The 21781-nt window shown below is 37.9% G+C and overlaps 1 protein-coding gene across 1 annotated transcript in view; it reads left to right on the top strand.

Annotated features, from left to right (window-relative positions):
- LOC114685183 (vomeronasal type-2 receptor 116-like) overlaps positions 1-21781 on the top strand; it is a 54874-nt gene that overhangs the window by 14137 nt on the left and 18956 nt on the right. The window contains exons 2-4 of the mRNA XM_028859794.1: positions 6072-6366; positions 6712-7521; positions 8648-8875. Coding sequence (XP_028715627.1) covers positions 6072-6366; positions 6712-7521; positions 8648-8875 — 1333 coding nt within the window. The remainder of the gene's footprint in view (positions 1-6071; positions 6367-6711; positions 7522-8647; positions 8876-21781) is intronic.

Raw genomic sequence — 21781 nt, 5'->3', positions numbered from 1 at the left:
CATTGTGGGGCTTAGAGGTCTTTTATAGCCAAGCTACACCCAGTGCCATATTCACTCTCTGTTGCCTGTGGATCAAGATGTAGAACTTTTACTCCTTTTCTAGCACCATGTTGGCCTTCATGCTGCCATATCCCACCATGGTGATAATGGATTAAACCTCTGAAACTCTAAGTCTCCACCTAAGTTAAATATTTTACTTTATAAGTGTTGTCCCGGTCATTGTGTTTCTTTACAGCAATGGAAACATGAACTAAGACAGTACTTCAAACTTATTAATCAAAATGAATTTTGAAATTGTATGTGGTACAAAACTTAAGTTACTTTGCCATGATTACATTGCAGCATCCATGTCCTTGAAGGCGCCCTTAGCTTCCTTGCTTCTCTGTTCACCATTTTGCATCTTGACCCAGAAAGTGAAACTTCGTCTTTTTCTCTTTTCTGAGTTTTTCTTTCAGATAGTGCCCAGAGCCTGAATGTTCTTCTTGTGTGATACTTTGATTTCTTTTATTCTTTTTCTATGTCCACATATCCTGCTATCATAATACTTGACCACCATGAGTTTTACCTCTTCTGCTTAGACCAAAGGGGGTATCTTTTTTTTCTCTTCTGCATTGTCCTCTCTAGATAGTTACTCAGAGCTGTAGATGGCCTGATGTTGGCTCTTAGCTTTTTAAACATTAATAAAATTGTGTTCAAGAAAACTCTGGAAAGGAAGTTTTCATTATCATTTACTAACTATACAGGATTATGATACAGTATGTGTTGTCAAAATCATGTTTCCAATGTATAATTATCAAGTCTTTATGCTTAAAATTTCTGGATCCTGGTGGTGCATGCCTTTAATCCCAGCACTCAGGAGGCAGAGCCAGGTGGATCTCTGTGAATTCAAGGCCAGCATGGTCTACAGAGTGAGTTCCAGGACAGGCACCCCCACCCCAAAAGTTTCTGGATCATTATTTTGGCTTTGTGTTAGAAGGTTTTGAGATTCTCTGCTGACGTTGTAGTGAAATATGTGATAGTGATTACAATCTACAATCCCATCTCAACTTTAAATCACTAGAAAACACATGAACAAACATCTTTCCTAATTTGGGGAAGTAACTGAGTGGAAGGTGTCTAATCAGGCTGGATTTTATGAAGTAAAGTAGTCTGGCTTTCCTCTAAGCTCCAGGGATCTTCTTGTCTCTGTATCACCATCATATGGATTTTAAAGTGTGTACCTTCTTGTCTGGGTGTTACTGGATGCTGTGGATTAAATCCAGGTCCCCAAGTGTGCATGGCAAACAGTTTATTAAAGTTTTCTTAGTGCATTCTAAACTTTTGAGTGAAAAGATAGATAAAAAATGTTTCCATTGATACTCTTGTAAATTTCTATTTCAGCCTTCATACTTTTTAATGCTTATCCTCAAAACAAAGTTATCATGATTCAATTCCTTTTAATATTATGGAGTTCTTAGTTTTTGGTTTGGTTTTGGATGGTGTTAGATACAATGTTCTCTTTCAAAGCTTGAGGTTCAATTGTATTAGGATTTACAAGAAGCACACCTCTAAGGTAGGCAAGCTGTGACTTACAGCAGCTACACTAAGGAGGATAACCTTGAAGAAAAGTGCTAGAATGGAGGTCAGACACAGGACAGACAAGCAGACACAGTGGGTAGGGACAATTAAGAAAAAAATAAGGAAGCCAAAACTATCAGATAGAAAAACTGTTGATGCATGGAAAATATATGTAACTAAATGGCCAGGATTCTGCAGCAAACCACATGCTCAGAGGAGCCATCTCTCTGTTCTTTTCATGTATTGTTTTGTCTGTTTTGTTTTTTGAGATATGGTTTCTCTGTGTAACAGTGTTGGCTTTCTTGGAACTTGTTCTGTAGACCAGGTTGGCCTGAAACTCACCGAGATCCACCTGCCTCTGCCTCCCAAGTACTGGCAATAAAGGTATTAGTCTACCACTGCCTGGCCTTTCCATGTATGTATGAAGAAAAATCAAACTTCCTTATATTTCCCTGCACCACAGAGCAATTGCTTTTATATGAAATCATAAAATGTGCATTTTATTTGTATCAAAACAAAGAACAATTTAAAAACACAACATCAATGAAATATGCCCTTTTGAACATTGCACTTTGACCTTAAAATGAAATGGTATTTCTCCATGAGAGGAATTTGTGGCCTTTCAGAGTGTAAGCTATTTTCTTCCTATTGAGAGCCACTGGTAGCAAAAGTCCATGGAGTATACAGCAGTGACAACTAGAGTTCAGAAGACCAACCTATCAGAACTAAGGGTTCTGTTAGTAGAAACCATCATGCAAGGCACTGTGGAATTATCACCTTTTGAATGAATTGGCTGTCTCTTGTAAACTTCTTGTGCAATAAGAGCTATGAGTCTCCCCATTTACCATGCATTCCCATGTTATGTGTATGTATAATCTCATCGTTGCATCTCAATCTTATGGGCACACATAATTGTGATTAGTCTTGAATATGGTTTCTTATTTAACTGTACAATTTTTATGAATAGAATCATACTAAAATATGTTTCATACTAGATCTATTGTTCCATGTGGACCATAGACACTTGGAGGTCTTACTCTCCATCCTTAGCCACTGACAAGGTAAATATTGGCCAGACAAAAGTGTCTTCATAGAACTTTTACAGAGTGGAATTGCAGGTGCCTGGCCTTGTTAGATCAAAACTCTTCAGAAGAATTATAGTGAACCAGAAGTGATAGTGCAGGGGTCTGGCCTTGGTATATCTTAGTCCTTCAAGAGATCAATAGCACCTATGCTGCCCTAAGCTTTCTCTGCCAGCACTTCCCCATGTGATTCAAATAACAACCAACATTTTGCCTTTATTTCTTCACAAGTCTTTAATGCAAGATTTTAGGCTTAGTAGACTAATTATGTATATGTTCTGAGATTCAGGTGATTAACAGAAAAAGGCTGTTAACTAACCAAGTCTGGATATTATTAATCTCATAAAATTAAACACACATTCTTAGCCTTTTCCTTAAATCTTTCATTGGTTTAATTGCTTTCCTTGTAACCTTTGTAGCTATCCCTTGAAGAGATAGCCAGAACCTTTTACAACTTATAGCTGTTGTCAATCACCAATTAAGCTGACCAAGTCTTTGCCAAGTGTGATTTTTTATCAGAATACTTGTCCCTGAGAGTTTACTTTGTAGTTTTTGCTAAAAAGTTGTTAATGAATGGCTATATATACATATAGGCTTGGGGGAACAAAGAAGAGAAGGAGATGGAAAAGACCTAGATAGATAAGAGAGAACAGCAAGAAGAGAATTGATTGAGAAGGACTAAGATGAGGATGGAGATAAAAGAACTAGATAGACATGAGAGAACAGCAGAAGGGACTGAGAGCAGGAAGGACTGAGAGGAGCTAAGTATGAGAAAAAAAGAAACTGTGTAGATAGAATTGACTTAGAAGAATAAAGTAAATGGACTAAAGAACTCAGTGTGCTTAGATTAATTTGATATCTCACAGATTAGAATCCTCAGTTGGTTGTTAGACTCTTCCATGGACCCTGGGGGCAAACAATATAGGCTGGACATATTATTGTTTGCATTATGTTCCATATAAATTATGGCTATAAGGAGGAGGAAATGTCTGTGGTTAAAATGTTTCAGGTGCAAAAGTGATGATCTGGATCAAGATCACCAGATGTCATTTAATTACATGCCTGCAATCCAGTAATCAAATGGAAGAGGGGAGATAAAGATACAAGACTTAGTTGCAGTCTCCTGGTCAGATAACTGAGCCTACATACTGGAACACTAAAGGAACCTTGTATAAAAACATATTGAAAGATGGGACTTTCCTTTCATCTTGTTCTCTCCCTTGTGCTCATGCCCATAACATCTATGCACTTGCATACAACACACACACACACACACACACACACACACACACACACACAACACACACACACACACACAAAGGCACACAACACATACAAGCACACATGATACACACAAATATCTTATATAGTCAGAAAGATTGAAAAAATAGTTTAGAAAAGACAACTGTTGAAGGGATGATTTGAATATACTTGGTGCTATTCTATAAGATATTATCTTAGAAAACTAGATGGCTGAAACAAGACTACTTGCTTTGGGGCTAGACACATGATGATGTGGTATAAAACACTTTCTGTCTTCAGAACACTGGATCTCAATTGTTTGTTTCCATAACTCAGCTCACAACTATCTGTACATCCATTTCTAGGAGCCCAGCACCCTCTTCTGTCTTTCACTAACATAGCATATACGTGGTGCACAGCACTCATGCAGGCAAAACAATTTGACATAATAAATAAGCCGTAAATCTTAAAGAAAAGAAATACAGGCTTTTCATAATTGAAGAAGTTGGAAGAATAATATCCAACCATCAGGAGATTTGATAACTGTAAGGGTCGGTTTCCTGATTTAGAGTAGAATTATATTAGTTCCATTAAAACATGAATCACAGATAAAGTAAGGTCCTGGGGATATCAAACAAACATGGCCTATCAGGTTGCAACAGGACTAGGCATGTCACTCTTAATAAGACTGGACAAGGCAACCCACTTAGTGGAAAAATGTGGTGATATATTTTGTACCCCAATAAAGCTTACCTAGGAATCAGAGGACAGAGCCAGTCACTAAATTAGACATAGAGGTTAGGCAGTGGTGGCTCACACCTTTAATCCCATCACTCAGGAGACAGAGATCCATATGAATCTCTGTGAGTTCGAGGCCACACTGGGTTACATGAGAGAAAAGAGAACCAGGCAGTGGTGACACACACCTTTAATCCCAGGAGGTAATATGGCAGGTCAAAGAAAGGTATACAAGGCATGAGGAACTTGCTCTTTAGACTGGGTTCCGTAGAGGTAAGAACTAGTGGTTGGCTGTTCTGCTTTTCTGATCTTTCAGCGTTCACCCTGATATCTGGCTCTGGTTTTTTTTTTTTTTAAACTAATAAGACCTCTAAGATTTAAATAACAGAAAAGGGCCTCTAAAGTAGGCAAAAGAGTCAGAGTCAGCCCCTGCTCCCACTTTTAGGAGTCTGAGAAGACTAACCTATGAAACCAAAATATATACAAAGAGGACCTAGTCAGAGGCATGCAGGATCCATGACTGTAAGGCCAGTTTAGTTGATTTTAGGCTTTCTTATGGTGTCCTTGAGCCCTTTGGCTCCTTCAACCCTTCTTCCTCTTCTGCAGGATTCCTCAAGCTCTGCTTCATGTTTGGCTGTGGGTCTCTGCATTTGTTTCCACCAGTTGCTGGATGAAGCCTCTCTGGTGACAACTGTTCTAGTTGTAGCAGGATATCTTTGGCATCCTTGGATAGAATTTTTTTTTTGACAGTCGTGTTTGGTTTTATACTAGGTATTCTGGACAATCCAGCCTTTAGTTCGTGGCACTCCAGGCAGTGTATGTACCTTCTTAGGGTGTGGGCCTTAAGCTGGACCAGTTATTGGTTGGTCACTCCCACAATTTCTGTGCCATCTTTACCACAACACATCTATACTGTAGACAGGATAAATTGTAGTTTGAAGATTTTGTGGCTTGGTTGATGTCTTAATTCCTCCACTGAAAGTTTTGTCTGGTTATTGGACCTACCAGCTCAGTCTTTGTATCTCCTCTAACTAGGAGTTTTAGCTAGGGTCACCCTCATAGATTCCTGGGAGTTTCCACTGCACTAGCTTTCTACTTTGCCCCTCAAATGCCTCGCAATTCCAGGTGTCTCTCCAAGTACTCTCTCCATCCATCTTCCCCTCAACTAATCCCTCCTATTTATATTCCCACCAACACCCAGGCCACCTATGGTATCTATTCTATTTCCCCTTCCCAAAGAGATTCATGGATACCCCCTCAGCACTCCTTGTTATTTAGCCTCTCTGGATTTGTGATTTGTTGCCTAATTATCCTTTATTTCACAGCTAATATCCATATATAAGTGACTACATCCTAGAAACACAGACATTTAAACTAGAAAAATAATTGCATTAAATCTGCACATGTGTGATATATGTATTCCTCCTGTGTATTTTTATGCTATCTATGCAGGTATAATTTTAAGAACTACCAGTTTATTCTGGCCCTGGTTTTTGCCATTGAGGAGATCAACAGGAACCCCCATCTTTTACCCAACACATCTCTAGGATTTGATTTTCGTAATGTACAATATGTTGAAAGGGGCATACTTGTGAATGCCATCTATTGGATAACAGGTCATAAACACTACCACATTCCTAATTACAACTGTAGAAAGAAGAGCAAACCAGCTGCTGTACTTACAGGAACAACATTGGCAGCATCTGCACAAGTTGGGACTCTGTTGCAACTCTACAAAACACCACAGGTGAGGGAGGGTGTTGTGTGGAACAGGGATCTTGGTATGCCTTGTGGACATTTCAGGAATCTCAAAGGTAAAGGAGAAACACTTACAGTACTCAGCTACCAAGGAACCCAGGGATATATCCATATTTTTATTGCCCAGAATAGAAGGGAAAGTGTGGTCCAGACAAGGAGGTTTATCAAAGCTGGTTGACTTGTCAGTAATTTTCTAGAAACCTTACTCGGAGATACGCCACTAAAGCAGAATGCATCCATCTTCACACTGATCATCCCCATCTGTTACCTCAGGACTGAGATAGTGTTTATTCCAGCCTTTTCCCTATTGTGTTCAATTCTGTTTTCTCTTCAGCTTACTTTTGGACCTTTTGATCCTATCTTGGGTGACCGAAGACAGTTTTCCTCTCTCTACCAGATGGCCCCAAAGATCACATCTATATCACTTGCTGTTCTTGCTTTGATGCTTCATTTCAAGTGGTCCTGGGTTGGTCTGATTCTCCCAGATGACCATAAAGGGATTCATATTGTGTCAGAATTGAGAAGAGAATTGGAGAGTAATAGAGTCTGCATAGCTTTTGTGGAAATGATTCTAGGCACCTGGAGTTCATTTTCCAATAAATTCTGGAAAAATCTGGGGAAGATCCAAAATTCATCAGCAAATGTGATAATCATTTATGGAGATACTTATTCTCTACAAGGTTTAATGAGAAACATTGGACAACTGTTAATGACAGGGAAAGTGTGGGTCTTGAATGCTCAATGGGATTATACCAACTATGCTGATTATTTTCTTTTGGACTCATTCCATGGCAGTCTTATTTTTTCACACCACCTTGAAGAGAGTTCTGAGTTTACAAATTTTATCAGAACAGTTAATCCTTACAAATACCCAGAAGACAATTACCTCCCTAAACTATGGTTTTTGTTCTTCAAATGCTCATTTTCTGAGATTGATTGCCATCTTTTGGAGAACTGCCATCCCAATGCTTCCTTGGAATTATTGCCTAGACACATTTTTGACATTGTAATGAGTGAAGAGAGCTACAATATATACAATGCTGTGTATACTGTGGCCCACAGTCTCCATGAGATGAGTCTTCAGCAAGTACAAATGCAACCGTATACAAATGGGAAAAAACAAATGGCATTCTTCTCCTGGCAGGTAACATCACTTCCATTGTGTTTGAGATTTTCAGATACAATATCAATAACCATAGGGAAGTTTGCCTGCCTACATGTGAATGCTGACTGATAAAATAGTGTTCCTGATGAACTTAGTGCAAGTTGCAAGGAGGTAATGAGTTTAGTCAATATTAAGTTTGTATCACAAAGAGCCTGGCCATCTTCTCATGGCAAGAGATTCAGTGAGAAAGAATGAGAATTCCCTCAAGCTGTTCTCAGAATGAAGTAGAGAAAATGATAGATTCTTAGTGGTTTAGTTCCAATGATATCTACCACCATGATTTTGTATCTAATGACCACATTTACTTAATCATTAGATATACATATCCTCAATTTCCACACTGGAGTTATGAATACATTTTGGAAGTAAATGGGTGTGACTAGTTTTGAAGTAAGTAATAATCGCCTCAATAAACACATATGGATCACTTTCCTGAGCTTGATTCAGCACTATCTCTTGAATCTGACTGACCTATGATGCAGATTAGTATCAGACTCACCCAGGTGTTCATTGACTCAACCTCACTAACACCTACATTGGTATTTATCTTAGTTAGAGTTTCTATTGTTATAAAGAGACATTATGGCCATGACAACTCCAATAAAGGTAACTATTTAATTGAGGCTGGCTTGCAATTTCAGAGACTTAGTCCATTATCATCATGGTGAGAAACATGGTGGTGTTGTTAAACATAGTGTTGGAGAAGGAGCTGAGATTTCTACATCTTGATCCTCAGGCGGCAGCAAGAGATTGCCAGACTAGGCCTGGTTTGAGCAAATGAGACCTCAAAGCTCACTTCCACAGTAACACTTGATCCTACAAGGCCAGACCTACTTAAAGACCACACCTCCTAATAGTGCCATTCCCTATGAGCCAACCATTCAAACACATGAGGATATAGGGCCCATTTCTATTCAAACCACCACAGTACCATATGTGATTAAAGCAAAGATTTTAAACCATGAAAGACATTTAATAAAACATGTTTGTCTACCCCTAGGTCCAATTTACCATTGGTTCACGCATCTCTTTCAGTTTAACTTCAACATAGGTTCATGCATCTCTTTCAATTTAACTTTAACATAGGTTGCTGCATCTCTTCCAGCTGCACCCTTTCTTGAGGAATATTCATACAAACAATCATATGCGACGACAGAAGGATTCAGATGGGAAAGAGAAATTAAGTTCAGACTATGATATTCTCAATTTTTGGAATTTTCCAAAGGGCCTTGGAGTAAAGGTGAAAGTAGGAACCTTTTCTTCTAATGCTCCCCTGGGACAACAGTTATCTTTAACTGAGCAGATGATAAGATGGCCTATAAGGTTTACTAAGGTGGGTTGTACATTATCTTAATTCTTTGAACTTACCTTACTAAGAATATTACTTTTCTGGAGGTAAATACTCTTAGATGGTAGCTCATATGTATCAATACACAAAGGAAAGGAAAATAAGGAATGCCACAGAACCACTACTAATATACAGAATTTTCTTACTTTTTAATTCTGTTCAATTGATCCATTAATTTTTATTCTTTTTTCTTTTATGAGAAACATATTTTTTCTTATATACGTTATCTTGATTTTGATTTCCTCTTATACTTCTCTCAGTTCCTTCACACCTGCCAAACCATCTGGATTCACCCACTTTCAGTCTGTTATTAGAAAGAAATAGGATTATAAGATACAATAATGAAATAAAATAAAAAATTATAAAACAAAAAAACTAACAGATTGTAATAGGACAAAACAAACAAAGAGAAGAGACCAAGAAAATGCAAAAAAAAAAAAAAACCCAGAAATAAACACAGACCACATTCTCTCAGACTCTCAGGCATCCTGTAAAACCATTAAATTAAGAACCATTATATGTTTGGGCAAAGGACTTTAGAGTAAAAAAGGAAAAATAAAAAAAAGTCAAAAATTAAAAATAGAAAAAAAAGATTAAAAGAAGGGACAAGCCCTGACATGATATTATGTGACAAGGAACCTCCAAAAAATGCTTGATTTCATTTTCTATTGTTCATATACTGCTGGGAATGCATTCAACAATTAAGAGTGGGTTTTTCCCCCAGTGAAATTCCGGTAGAGAAAGCTAAGTTTTCATTTGCAGGTGGTTATCAATATCATATAGTTTTTGGGTTAGGGATGGGGTTATGTGTCCACTTCACTTTTCAGCTCTAGGATGTCATCTGGTACAGAAATATTTTCAAGGCCTGAGCATGCTACCCAAAGCACTGTGATTCCAGATGTGTTTTGATCATCTTGATGCAGTGGGCCTTGTTTCCTTGGTGTCCCCCTACTCCTTTAGCTCTTACACTCTTTTCACATTCTCATCCACATGATTATCTGAGTCCTAATGGGAGGAATTTGATGGAGACATTCTATCCAGACTTGAGTGTTGCAAGGTCTCTCTCTAAATACTTTCAGGTTGTAGTTCTCTGTATTTGTTTCTGTTGTGGCCAGATTGTGACCCCCAGAGAGACCACCAAGGACGAGCACACCAGAATGCAAAAGCAAGGTTTATCTTTGTTACAAGTTGTGTGACAGGGAACTCATCTCTAGCATTCACTGGCCTCAGTGCAGTGAGGCAGGGAGGAGTTACTCTTTCTTGGGGAAGTTAGTTTTTATAGGCAAGACCCATAAAAATTCTTAGAGGGGAGGGGGTTAGTACGGGTCCATCCTTGATTGGTCCAGTTTTTCCCGGGCCTGGACTTTGTCTTATTTTAGCTTATCTGTTTGCCCTGTCAGGAGTTTTGCAACTCATCTTTGGGGTTTGGTCATGTTATCTCCGGAGAGGGGCATCTCGTGGTTAATCGGTTACCACCAGACATCCTGACTTTGTTCTTTTGAAAACACCTGACTTCACCCTCTCCAGGAAGGGGGAACTGACTCACTTTTAAGATATCTCGTCCCTGAGCTCTTTTGTGTTTCTGGGGGAACTGTGTCTGGGTCTTTCAGTTTCTATCAGCTTCAGGAAGAAACTTCTCAAGATAATTGAGTAAAGCACTAGTTTGTGATATTGCAGAAGGACATTAGCTATCATTTAATGGCTAGGTTATTTTAGAACAGTAGTATTTGATTTTACCTTAGGGCATTATCCAACCTAGTCTTAGATTCTTAGCTGGTAAAGAAGTATTGGGTATGACTTCCATCTCAGGGTGTGGGAATTAAGTCAAGTCAGATACTGGTTGGTTACTCTCACAGTTTTATGGCACCATTGTAATAGCAGACTGTGTAGACACGACAACATTATAAATCAAGTGCTGGTGGCTGGTTTGATGCTTACTTTTCTCCTTCAGTAGCATACTGAGTACCTTTATATACCAAAGACTAGCACCCAGGGATGAAGGCTGTAATGTAGGCACTCCTTACTTTTTCCAAATTTGAAGAGTTGTGGAGGTGTTGTCTGGAGCAAAAGAGCCTTGCTGTCAGTTTATGGAGAACAATGAGTAGTCTTGGCAAAAGTCTATTTTTTTTTTTGGGGGGGGTGTTTCTCATTGGAACCCTTTGGTCAATACCTCAATTTGAAATAACCCAATCCCAGTATTGGTAGCTTCATTTGTGGACAAGAGATATCCAGTGGGGGTTCTTTCTCCTACATTCTTTGAAGATTTTATTTAGATCCTCTTCATATATGTATATATTTTAGAAAGTTTCTGTTGTGTTAGGTTTCCACACTACCCTTCACTTAATTTTACCTGTTTGTTCCTGTCTTCCCTTTCTTATTTCCCTGTTCCCTCACCATTCTTACTTGATTACTGTTCTAGCCTCTTTCATCACTACAGAACTATCTATTCTGTTTCCCTTCCCTAAGTCCATCTATTCTCCCTAGTCCCTTACTCTATACTTAAGCTTTGTGGTACTATGGATTGTATCTTGGATATATTGACTTAACAGCTAATATTTATATATAAGTGAATATAGACAATATTTTTCTGGGCCTAGTCCTTCATTCAGGATGATTTCACTAGTGCCATTCATTTATTTATGATTTTCATGATTTTATTTTATTTTATTTTATTTTTTTTGGTTTTTCGAGACAGGGTTTCTCTGTGTAGCTTTGCGCCTTTCCTGGAGCTCACTTGGTAGCCCAGGCTGGCCTCGAACTCACAGAGATCCACCTGGCTCTGCCTCCTGAGTGCTGGGATTAAAGGCGTGCGCCACCAATGCCCGGCTAATGATTTTATTTTTTAAATGGGTAAGTTATATTTCATAGTGTAATTGCACCATATTTCTTTAAAAATTCAACTATTGAGAGACATTCTGGTTGTTTCTAAATTCTGATTATTATGAATAGAGATTCAGTGAACATGGCTGAGCAAGTGCTTTGTGGTGGGATGAAACATCCTGTAGGTTTTGCCCGAGGGTTGTATAGCTGTATCTTGAGGTAGATCACTTTCCGTCTCACCTAGGAACTGCCTTGCTGATTTCTTTAGTAGTTGTACAAGTTTGAAGTCCCTCTATCAATGGATGAGTGATATTATTTTTCCATATCCTTGACTGCATGATCCATTGTGACTAGTATAAGATGAAATCTTAGAATAGTTTTAATTTGCATATTCTTGATGTCTAAGGATGTTGAACATTTCTTTAAACCTTTTTCAGCCATTTGAGTTTCCTGTACTGAAAATTCTGTTTAGATCTGTACTTGTTTTTAAAAATTGAGTTATTAGTTTTGTAGCTATCCTGTCTTTTGAGTTATTTATATTTTGGATATTAGCCCTTTATCTGATATGTAGGCCACAAAAATATTTTTCCATTCTGTATACTGCTGTTTTGTCTCAATGATGATGTCCTTTGCTGTGCAGAAGTTTTTCAGGTTTATTAATCATTGGCTTTAATGCCTGCGATAATGGTGTTTGGTTCAGAAAGTCTTTTCCTGTGCCAATGAGTTCCAGACCATTTTCTTCCTTTTATTATTTCAGTTTTATGTATCTGGCATTATGTTGAGGTCTTAGATCCATTTGGAGTTCAGTTTTTTTTTTTTTTTTGGCAAGGGGATAAGTATAGATTTCTTTGTATCTTTTTATGCAGCCATCCAGTTTGTCCACAACCATTTGTTGTAGATGCTGTTTTGTTTGTTTATATGAGGATTCCTCATAAAAAATCAGGTGTCCATAGGTGTGTGAATTTAAGTCTGGGTCTTAAGTTCAAATCCATTGATCAACGTGTCTCTTTTGTGTTAATACCATGCTATTATTATTACTGTTGCTGTGTAGTGCAATTTGTCATTGGTTATGGTGATGCTTCAGCAGTTCTTTTATTATTCAGAATTGTTTTAGGTATATTGCATTTTTTTTTATTTCCATGTGAAGCTGAAAATTGTCCTTTCAAGATCTTTGAAGAATTGTGTTGGGATTTTGATGATAATTGCTTGAAACTGTAGATTGCTTTTGACATGATGGCCATTTTTACTCTATTAATCCTAGTGATTCATGAGCATAGGATATCTTTCCAACTTCTGATATTTTCAATGCCTTAAAGTTTTTAATCATGTAAGCCTTTCCATTGCTTGAATAGATTTACTCCAAGATATTTTATTTATTTGAGGCTATTGTGAAAGGTACTGGTTCCTGGTTTCTTTCTCAGTCTCTGTCATTTTTATATACAGGGCTACTGATTTTTGGTAGTAAAGTTTGTATCAAGTTATTTTGTTAAAGCATTTATCAGCTACAGAAAAACATGCCAGTGGAATTTTCCCCTGAAAAATTTCCCCCTTTCAGTATACTATCATATCATATGCAAATACAGATTATTTGACCTCTTCCTTTCTTATTTTTGTATCTTCTTGGTAAACTTCCTGTGTTTTATTGCTCTAGCTAAGACTACAAGTACTATATCGAATAGGTATGGAAAGTGTGGACAACCTTTTCTTTTTCTTGATTTTAGTGGAGTTGCTACATAGTTCTCTCCATTTAAGTTAATGTTGGCTACAGGCTTGCTGTAGACTGCAATTATTATGTTGAGGAAGCTTCCTTGTACTCCTAATCTTGCCAAGACTTTTATCATGCAGAGTTGCATTTTGTGAAAGAACTTTTCTGCATCTAATGAGATGATCATACAGTTTTTTTTCTTTCAGTCTCCTTATATGATGGATTACATTTATTGGTTTATTCATGTTGTATCATTTACATATATATGCTTTTCTATGATGAAGCCTTTTTGGCCATGGTAGCAAGTCTTTTTGATATGTTCTTGGATTCTTTTTTCAAATATTTTATTGAAAATTCATGCATAAGCATTTATAAGGGAAATTGGTTTGTAATTCCCTTTCTTTGTTGGATCCATATATGACTTGAATAGTGGGGTAAATTTAGCTTCCTAAATTGAATTGGGCAAAGTTCCCTCTGTTTCTATTTTTTTGGAATAATTTGCACAGTATTGGCATTAACTCTTCTGTAAAAGTTTTGTAGAACTCTAGAGTAAAACTATCTGGTTCTGGGCTTTTTCATGTTGGGATACTTTTGATGACTGCTTCAGTTTTACTACTATTTATAGGACTATGTAAATGACTTATCTCCTTTTGATTTTGCTGTGATAAGTTGGGAGTATCAAAAATCATTAACTCCTTTCTGATTTCCAATATAGTGGAGTGGAGGTTTTTAAAGTATGTCTTTATGTTTATTTGTATTTCCTCAGTGTCTGTTGTAATGTCTCCCTTTTGATTTTTAATATTGTTAACTTGGATAGTCACTCTCTGCCTGTGAGTTAATATGTAAACGTATTGCAATATTTGGCAATTTTAATAATATGTTCTAAGAAACAGCACTTTGTTTCATTGATTTTTTAAAAATATGTTTTCTATGTTTTGATTTCAGCAATGGGTATTATTATTATTATTATTATTATTATTATTATTATTATTTTGCCATTTACTCTTTTTGGATGTGGTTTCTTCTTTTTGTTTTAGAGCTTTCAAGTATGCTGTTAAGTTACCAGTATGAGATCTCTCAATTTTTTTCTGTAGATACTTAGTGCTTTGCCCTTGCATCTTAGAATTGCTTCATTGTGTCCTATGAGACTGGGTGTATTGTATGTTTGTTTTTATTCAGTTCTGTAAGTTGTTTATTTCTTTCTTGACCTATTATTCATTCCATTGTAAGTTTTTCAGTTTCCAGAAGTTCTTAAGCTTTCTGTTATTTTTTATTATTATTAAGAGATTTTCTATTCATTTATATACTAACCACAGACTCTACTCTCCTCCCTCCTCCCACCCCCAGCCTTTCCCCTCAACCATCTCCCCATTCCCACCTCCTCCACAGCAAGGTCTCCATAGGGAGTCAGCAGAGCCTGGTACATTCAGTTGAAGCAGGTCCAAGCCCTCCTTCCTTCATCAAGGCTGCTCAAAGTGTCCCACCATAGGCACTGGGCTCCAAAAAGCCAGCTCATGCACTAAGAACAGGTCCCAATCCCACTGCCTGGGGACCCACTAAACAGTTCAAGCTAAACATCTGTCTTGCCTATCCAGAGGGCCTAGTCCAGTACCATTGGGGCTCCTTAGCTATTGGTCCACAGTTCATGCATTTCCACTAGTTTGGCTGGCCATCTCTGTACATTTTCCCATTATGATCTCCATGTCTCTTACTCATAGAATCCCTCCTGTCTCTCCTGGACTCCTGGAGCTTGGTCTGGCCCCTGGCCATGGACCTCTGCATCGCTTTCATCAGTCACTGGATAAGGGCTCTATGATGACAGTTAGTGTATTCAGGCATCTGATCACCTGAGTAGGCCAGTTCAGGCACCCTCTTGACTATTGCCAGTAGTCTAAGTGGGGTCATCCTTGTGGATTCCTGGAAAATTCGCTAGTACTCTGCTTCTTTCTATTTCATTTATCATCGAATCTGTCTTTCCTTGCTCTCCCACTCTGTCCCTGTTCCAGCTCAACCCTCCCATTCCCTTATGTTCTCATCCCCATCCCTTGTTCTCCATTAGCACCCCTCTACCCCCAGTTTGCTCATATAGATCTCATCCATTTCTCCACCACTGGAAAATCCTTGCATACTTCCTAGGGTCCTCCTTACTAGCTAGCCTCCCTGAAGCTGTGGGTTGCAGTCTGGTTATCCCTTGTTTTACATATAGAATCCACTTATTAGTGAGTACATGCCATGTTTGTCCTTCTGAGTCTGGGTTACCTCACTCAGGATGATATTTTCTAGTTCCATCCATTTGCCTGCAAATTTCATCATGTCATTGTTTTTCTCTGATTAGTACTCCATTGTGTATATGTACCACATTTTCTTAATCCATTCTTTAGTTGAGGGGCATCTAGGTTCTTGCCATTACAAATAATGCTGCTATGAACATAGTTGAGCATGTGTCCTTGTGGTATGATTGAGCATTCCTTTGGTATATGCCCAAGAGTGGTATAGCTGGATCTTGAGGAAGATTGATTTCCACATTTCTGAGAAACCACCATGCTAATTTCCACAGTGGCTGTATAACTTTGCACTCCCACCAACAGTGGAGGAGTGTTCCCCTTGCTCAATATCCTCTCCATCTAAGCTGCCTTCAGTGTTTTTGATCTTAGTCATTCTGATAGGTGTTAGATGGTATCTCAGAATTGTTTTGATTTGCATTTCCCTGATGACTAAGGATGTTAAGCAATTCCTTAAGTGTCTTTTGGCCATTTGAGTTGAGAATTCTTCTGTTGAGAATTCTCTGTTTAGCTCTGTAGCCCATGTTTTAATTGGACTATTAGGTATTTTGAATGTCTAGTTTCTTAAATTCTTTATATATTTTAGAGATCAGCCCTCTGTCTGATGTGAGGTTGATGAAGATCTTTTCCTCTTCTGTAGGCTGTCATTTTGTCTTATTGACCATGTTCTTTGCCCTACAAAAGCATCTCAGTTTCAGATGGTCCCATTTACTAATAGTTGCTCTCAGTGTCTGTGCTACTGGTGTTATATCTAGAAAGTGGTCTCCTGTGCCAATGTGTTCAAGACTACTTCCTACTTTCTTTTCTTTCAAGTTCAGTGTGACTGGATTTATGTTGAGGTCTTTGATCCACATGGATTTGAGTTTTTTGCGTGATGACAGATACATATCTATTTGCAGTTTTCTACATGATGACATTCAATTATGCCAGCACTATTTGCTTTGGATGCTTTCTTTTTTCCGTTGTTCAGTTTTGACTTCTTTGTCAAAAGTCATGTGTTCCTATGTGTGCAGATTAATGTCCGAATCTTCAATTTGATTCCATCAGTCCACATGTTGGTTTTTATGCCAGTACCAGACTATTTTTATTACTATAGCTCTATAGTAGAGCTTGAGGTCAGTGATTGTGATGCCTCCAGAGGATGCTTTATTGTACAGGATTCTTTTAGCTATCCTAGGTTTTTTGTTTTTCCATGTGAATTTGAGTACTGTTCTTTCCAAGTGTGTGAAGAACTGTGTTGGGATTTTGATGGGGATTTCATTGAATCTCTAGATTGCTTTTGGTAAGATTGCTATTTTTTACTATGTTAATCCTACCTATCCATGAGTATGGGACATCTTTCCATTTTCTGATATCTTCTTCAATTTCTTTCTTTAGAGGCTTAAACTTCTTCACTTGCTTAGTTAGAGTTACTTCAAGGTATTTTATATTATTTATGGCTATTGTAAAGGGTGATGTTTCTTTGATTTCTCTCTCAGCCCATTTATCATTTGTATATAGGAGGGCTACTGATTTTTTTGAGTTAATTTTGTATTCTGTCACATTATTGAAGGAGTTTATCAGCTGTAGGAGTTCCCTGGTATAATTTTTGAGGTTACTAATGTATACTATCACATCATCTGCAAATATTGAAAATTTGACTTCTTCCTATCCAATTTCTATTCTTTTTTTTTTGCCCTTTTGTTGTGTCATTGCTCTAGCTATAACTTCAAGTACCATATTGAATAAATATGGGGAGAGTGGACAGCCTTGTCTTGTTCCTGACTTTAGTGGAATCACTTTGAGTTTCTCTCCATTTAATTTGATGTTGACTGTTGGTTTGCTGTAAATTGTTGGATTTTGTGAAAGGATTTTTCAGCATCTAATGAGGTGATCATTGTTTTTTTTTTTTTTTAGTTTGTTTATATTTGTATTACATTGACCAATTTTTGTATGTTGAACCATCCTTGCATCCCTAGGATGAAGCCTACTTGGTCATGGTGGATAATTTTTTGATGGGCTTTTAGATTCAATTTGCCAATATTTTATTGAGTACTTTTGCATCAATGTTCATAAGGAAGATTAGTCTGTAATTCTCTTCCTTTGTTGCATCTTTGTGTGGTTTGTTTTTCAGGGTAACTGTAGCCTTATAAAAATAGTTTAGTAATGTTCCTTCTATTGCTATTGTGTGGAAAAATTTGAAGAGCATTGGAGTTAGGTATTCTTTGAAAATCTTCTAGAATTCTGCACTGAAACATCTAGTCCTGTGCTTTTTTTGCTTGGGAGACTTTTAATGACTGTTTCTGTTTCCTTAGGCATTATTGGTCTACTTAAATAGTTTATCTGGTCTTGATTAACTTTGTTATGTGGTACCTATCCAGAAATTTGTTCATTTCTTTCAGATTTTCCAATGTTGTTGAGTACATGTTTTTGAAGTCTGGATTTCCTCATTGTCTGTTGTTATGTCTCCCTTTTCATTACTGATTATGATAATTTGGATGCTCTCTCTCTGCCTTTTGGTTAATTTGGATAAAGGCTTGTCTATCTTGTTGATTTTTTAAAAAGAACTCTTTGTTCTGTGGCATGGTCCTGTGTTGTTGTTTCTTTGGGGGGAGGGGGTCACGTAGGCACAGAGTCAAACCACACAGACTTCGGGAGAATGTCAAAACCATAAGCTCAGTTTATTCAGGAAGAGGAAAGCCTTGTATACCCTCCACCCCACCCTGGGGGAAGGTCTGATGAATACACATCTGCAGGTGTCACATGGCTGCCTTTCATTGGTCCAGGTCATCTCCAGATCATGTTTCAGCTGCTGTTGCTAAGGCCCTTAGGCAGACCCAGGTTGGCTCTCAGAAAGTATCTTTTTTTACGGGTTTGGGTTGGCTGGCCATCAAGCCTGTTAGAGATGAGTCATCCTACATTGTTTCATTGATTCTTTTCATTGTTCCATTTGTTTCCATTTCATTGATTTCAGCCCTCAATTTGATTTTTTCCTGATGTCCATTTCTCCTGGGTGAGTTTGATTCTTTTTCTTCTAGAGCATTCAGGTGTTCTGTTAAGTCACTAGTGTGAGATTTCTCCAACTTCTTTATGTGGACATTTAGTGCTATGAATTTTTCTCTTAGCACTGCTTTCATAGTGTCCCATAAGTTTGGGTATGTTTTACTCTCCTTTTCATTGAATTCTAAGAAATCTTTAATTTCTTTATTTCTTCCCTGACCCATTAGTGATTCATTTGGGCATTATTCAGTTTCAATGAGTTTGTAGGCTTTCTGTAATTTGTGTTGTTGTTGAAATATGACTTTAAGCCATGATGGTCTGATAAAATACAGCAGTTTATTCCAATTTTTTTGTATCTGTTGAGATTTGCTTTGTGACTGAGCATGTGGTCAATTTTAGAGGGGGTTCCATGGGGTGCTGAGAAGAAGGTATATTCTTTTGTGTTAGGGTGGAATGTTCTGTAGATATCTATTAGGTCCATTTGAGTCATAACATCTGTTAAGTTCCTTATTTCTCTGTTAAGTTTCATTCTGACAGATTTATCCAGTGGTGATAGTGGGGTGTTGAAATCTCCCTCTATTACTGTGTGGAGTTTGATATGCAATTTAAGCTTTAGTAATGTTTCTTTTACAAATGTGCGTGCCCTTGTATTTGGAGCATAAATGTTCAGAATTGAGACTTTATCTTGGTGGATTTTCCCTGTGATAAGTATGTAATGTCCTTCCCAATCTCTTTCTATTGATTTTAGTTTAAAGTCTATTTTATTAGATATTAGGATAGCTACATCAGCTTGTTTCTTACATCCATTTGATAGGAAAGTCTTTTACCAGCGTTTTACTCTGAGATAGTGTCTGTCTTTGAAGTTGAGATGTGTTTCTTGTATGCAGCAGAAGGATGGATCCTGTTTTAGTATCCATTCTGTTAGCCTGTGCCTTTTTATAGGTGAATTGAGACCACTGATATTAATGACTGGTGATTGTTAATTCCTATTATTTTTTGTTGATAGTGTTGTGTGTTTCTCTTCTTTGGTATTTGTTGGTGTGAGATTATCTATTTCCTGTGTTTTCATGGGTGTGTCTAAATTCCTTAGGTTGGATTTTTTCTTCTAGTGCTTTTTATAAGGCTGGGTTTGTGGATAGGTATTATTTAGACCTGTTTTATCATGGAATATTTTGTTTACTCTATCTATGGTGATTGAGAGCTTTGTTGGACATAATAATCTGGCTTGGCATCCATAGTCTCTTAGTGTCTGCCTAACATCTGTCCTGGACCTTCTGGTTTTCAGAGTCTCCATTGAGAAGTCAGGTGTTATTCTGATGGTTCTGCCTTTATATGTTATTTGGCCTTTTTCCTCCACAGCTCTTAATATTTTCTCTTTATTCTGTATGTTTAGTGGTTTGATTATTATGTGGTGAGGGGACTTTTTTTGGATCCAGTCTATTTGGTGTTCTGTAAGCTTCTTTTATCTTCATAGGCATTTCCGTCTTTAGGTTTGTAAAGTTTCTTTTCTATGATTTTGTTGACTATATTTTCTGTGCCATTGAGCTAGAGTTTTCCTCCTTCTTCTATCCCTATTATTCTTAGGTCTGGTATTTTCATGGTGTCCCAAATTTCCTGGACAATTTTTGGGTCATGGTTTTATTGACTTTAGTGTTTTCTTTGACTGACAAATCTATTTCCTGTATTGTATCTTCAATGGCAGAGATTCTTTTTTCCATCTCTTGCATTCCGTTGATTATGCTTGCATCTGCAGTTCCTGTTTGTTTACTTAGATTTTCCAGTTCTAGCATTCCCTCAGTTTGTGTCTTCTTTATTGCCTCTATTTCAGTTTTCAAATCTTGGACAATTTCTTTCATGTGCTTAATTGATTTTTCTTGGCTTTCTTTAAGGAATTTATTGATATCTTTCAATTTTTTTGGTTTGTCTTTTCTTTGATTTCTTTAAGGGAATTTTTCATTTCCTCTTTAAAGGCCTCTATCATCTTCTTAAACTCATTTTTAAGGTCAATTTCTTCTGCTTCTTCTGCATTAGGATGTTCATGTCTTGCTGATGTAGAACCACTAGGTTCTGATGATGCTGTATTGGTCTTTATGTTGTGTGTATTTTTGCACTGGTGTCTAGCCATCTCTTCCTCCACTCAGTTCAAGTGTGTCTGTCTGAGGGAGCTTCACTTACTCTGATTGATACTCTTGGTCTAATGGGAGCTCTAGGTCTAATCTGGGCTCTTGCTCCAATCAGTGCTGATGGATTCTGTGTCTCAAGGAGCAGCCCTTAGTTCAATGGACACTTTTGGTCTCTGTTTCAGGGAGTAGCTATTCCCAATAGTGCACTGTGGGCTCATGACTCTGGTGATCACTGTTCCCAATCGGTGCAGGGTAGGATTATGACTCCAGTGGTCACTGGTGTCACAGATAATGGTTTTCTGGTGAGGGGGTGGGAGAATAGACAGCTGTCCTGTCCCTGGGGCCATGAAATGTTCCAGTAGTGCTTAGGGGCTATGGATCTGATCTGCCCAGTCTGGAGATGGGCCCATACCAGTTCCCAATCAGTGCAGGGTGGGCTTATGACTCTGGTGGTCACTGGTGTCACAGGAGGTTGTTTTCTTGGTGAGGGGAGTGGGGGAAGAGGCAGCTCCCTGATCCCTGGAGCTCTAATGGCTGTGGGGAGTGGCACAAAATGTACCCCCAGGCCTTAGGGTCTAGGGCCTCCAGTCTGCCAAGTCTGGAGATGGGGTTTTACTTGTTCTCAATTGGTGCAGGGTGGGCTTATGACTGCAGTGTTCACTGTTCCTAATTGGTGTAGGTTGGGTCTATGACTCTGGTGTTCATTGGTGTTGCAGGTGATTTGTTTTTGTTTTGTTTTGTTATGTTTTTTGGTGAGGCAGTGAGGGAAGAGGCCACTTTCTGTTATGTTTTTATTGTTCTAATGTTGTTCACATACAACTTTAATCTGTGTTGGTCAAAAAGGATGCAGAGTTTTATTTCAGTTTTCTTGTGTCTGTTGAGACTTTCTTTGTGTTGGAATGATTGTTCATATTTGGAAAAACTTCCATGAGTTGCTGAGAAGTTATATTCTTTTTTGTTTGGGTGAAATGTTATGAAAACA

This window comes from Peromyscus leucopus, chromosome 1 (assembly GCF_004664715.2).
Source record: "Peromyscus leucopus breed LL Stock chromosome 1, UCI_PerLeu_2.1, whole genome shotgun sequence".
In the NCBI taxonomy this organism is placed as follows: Eukaryota; Metazoa; Chordata; class Mammalia; order Rodentia; family Cricetidae; genus Peromyscus; species Peromyscus leucopus.
The sequence above is the reverse complement of the archived record's forward strand: the minus strand, read 5'-3'. Positions and strand labels throughout refer to the sequence as shown.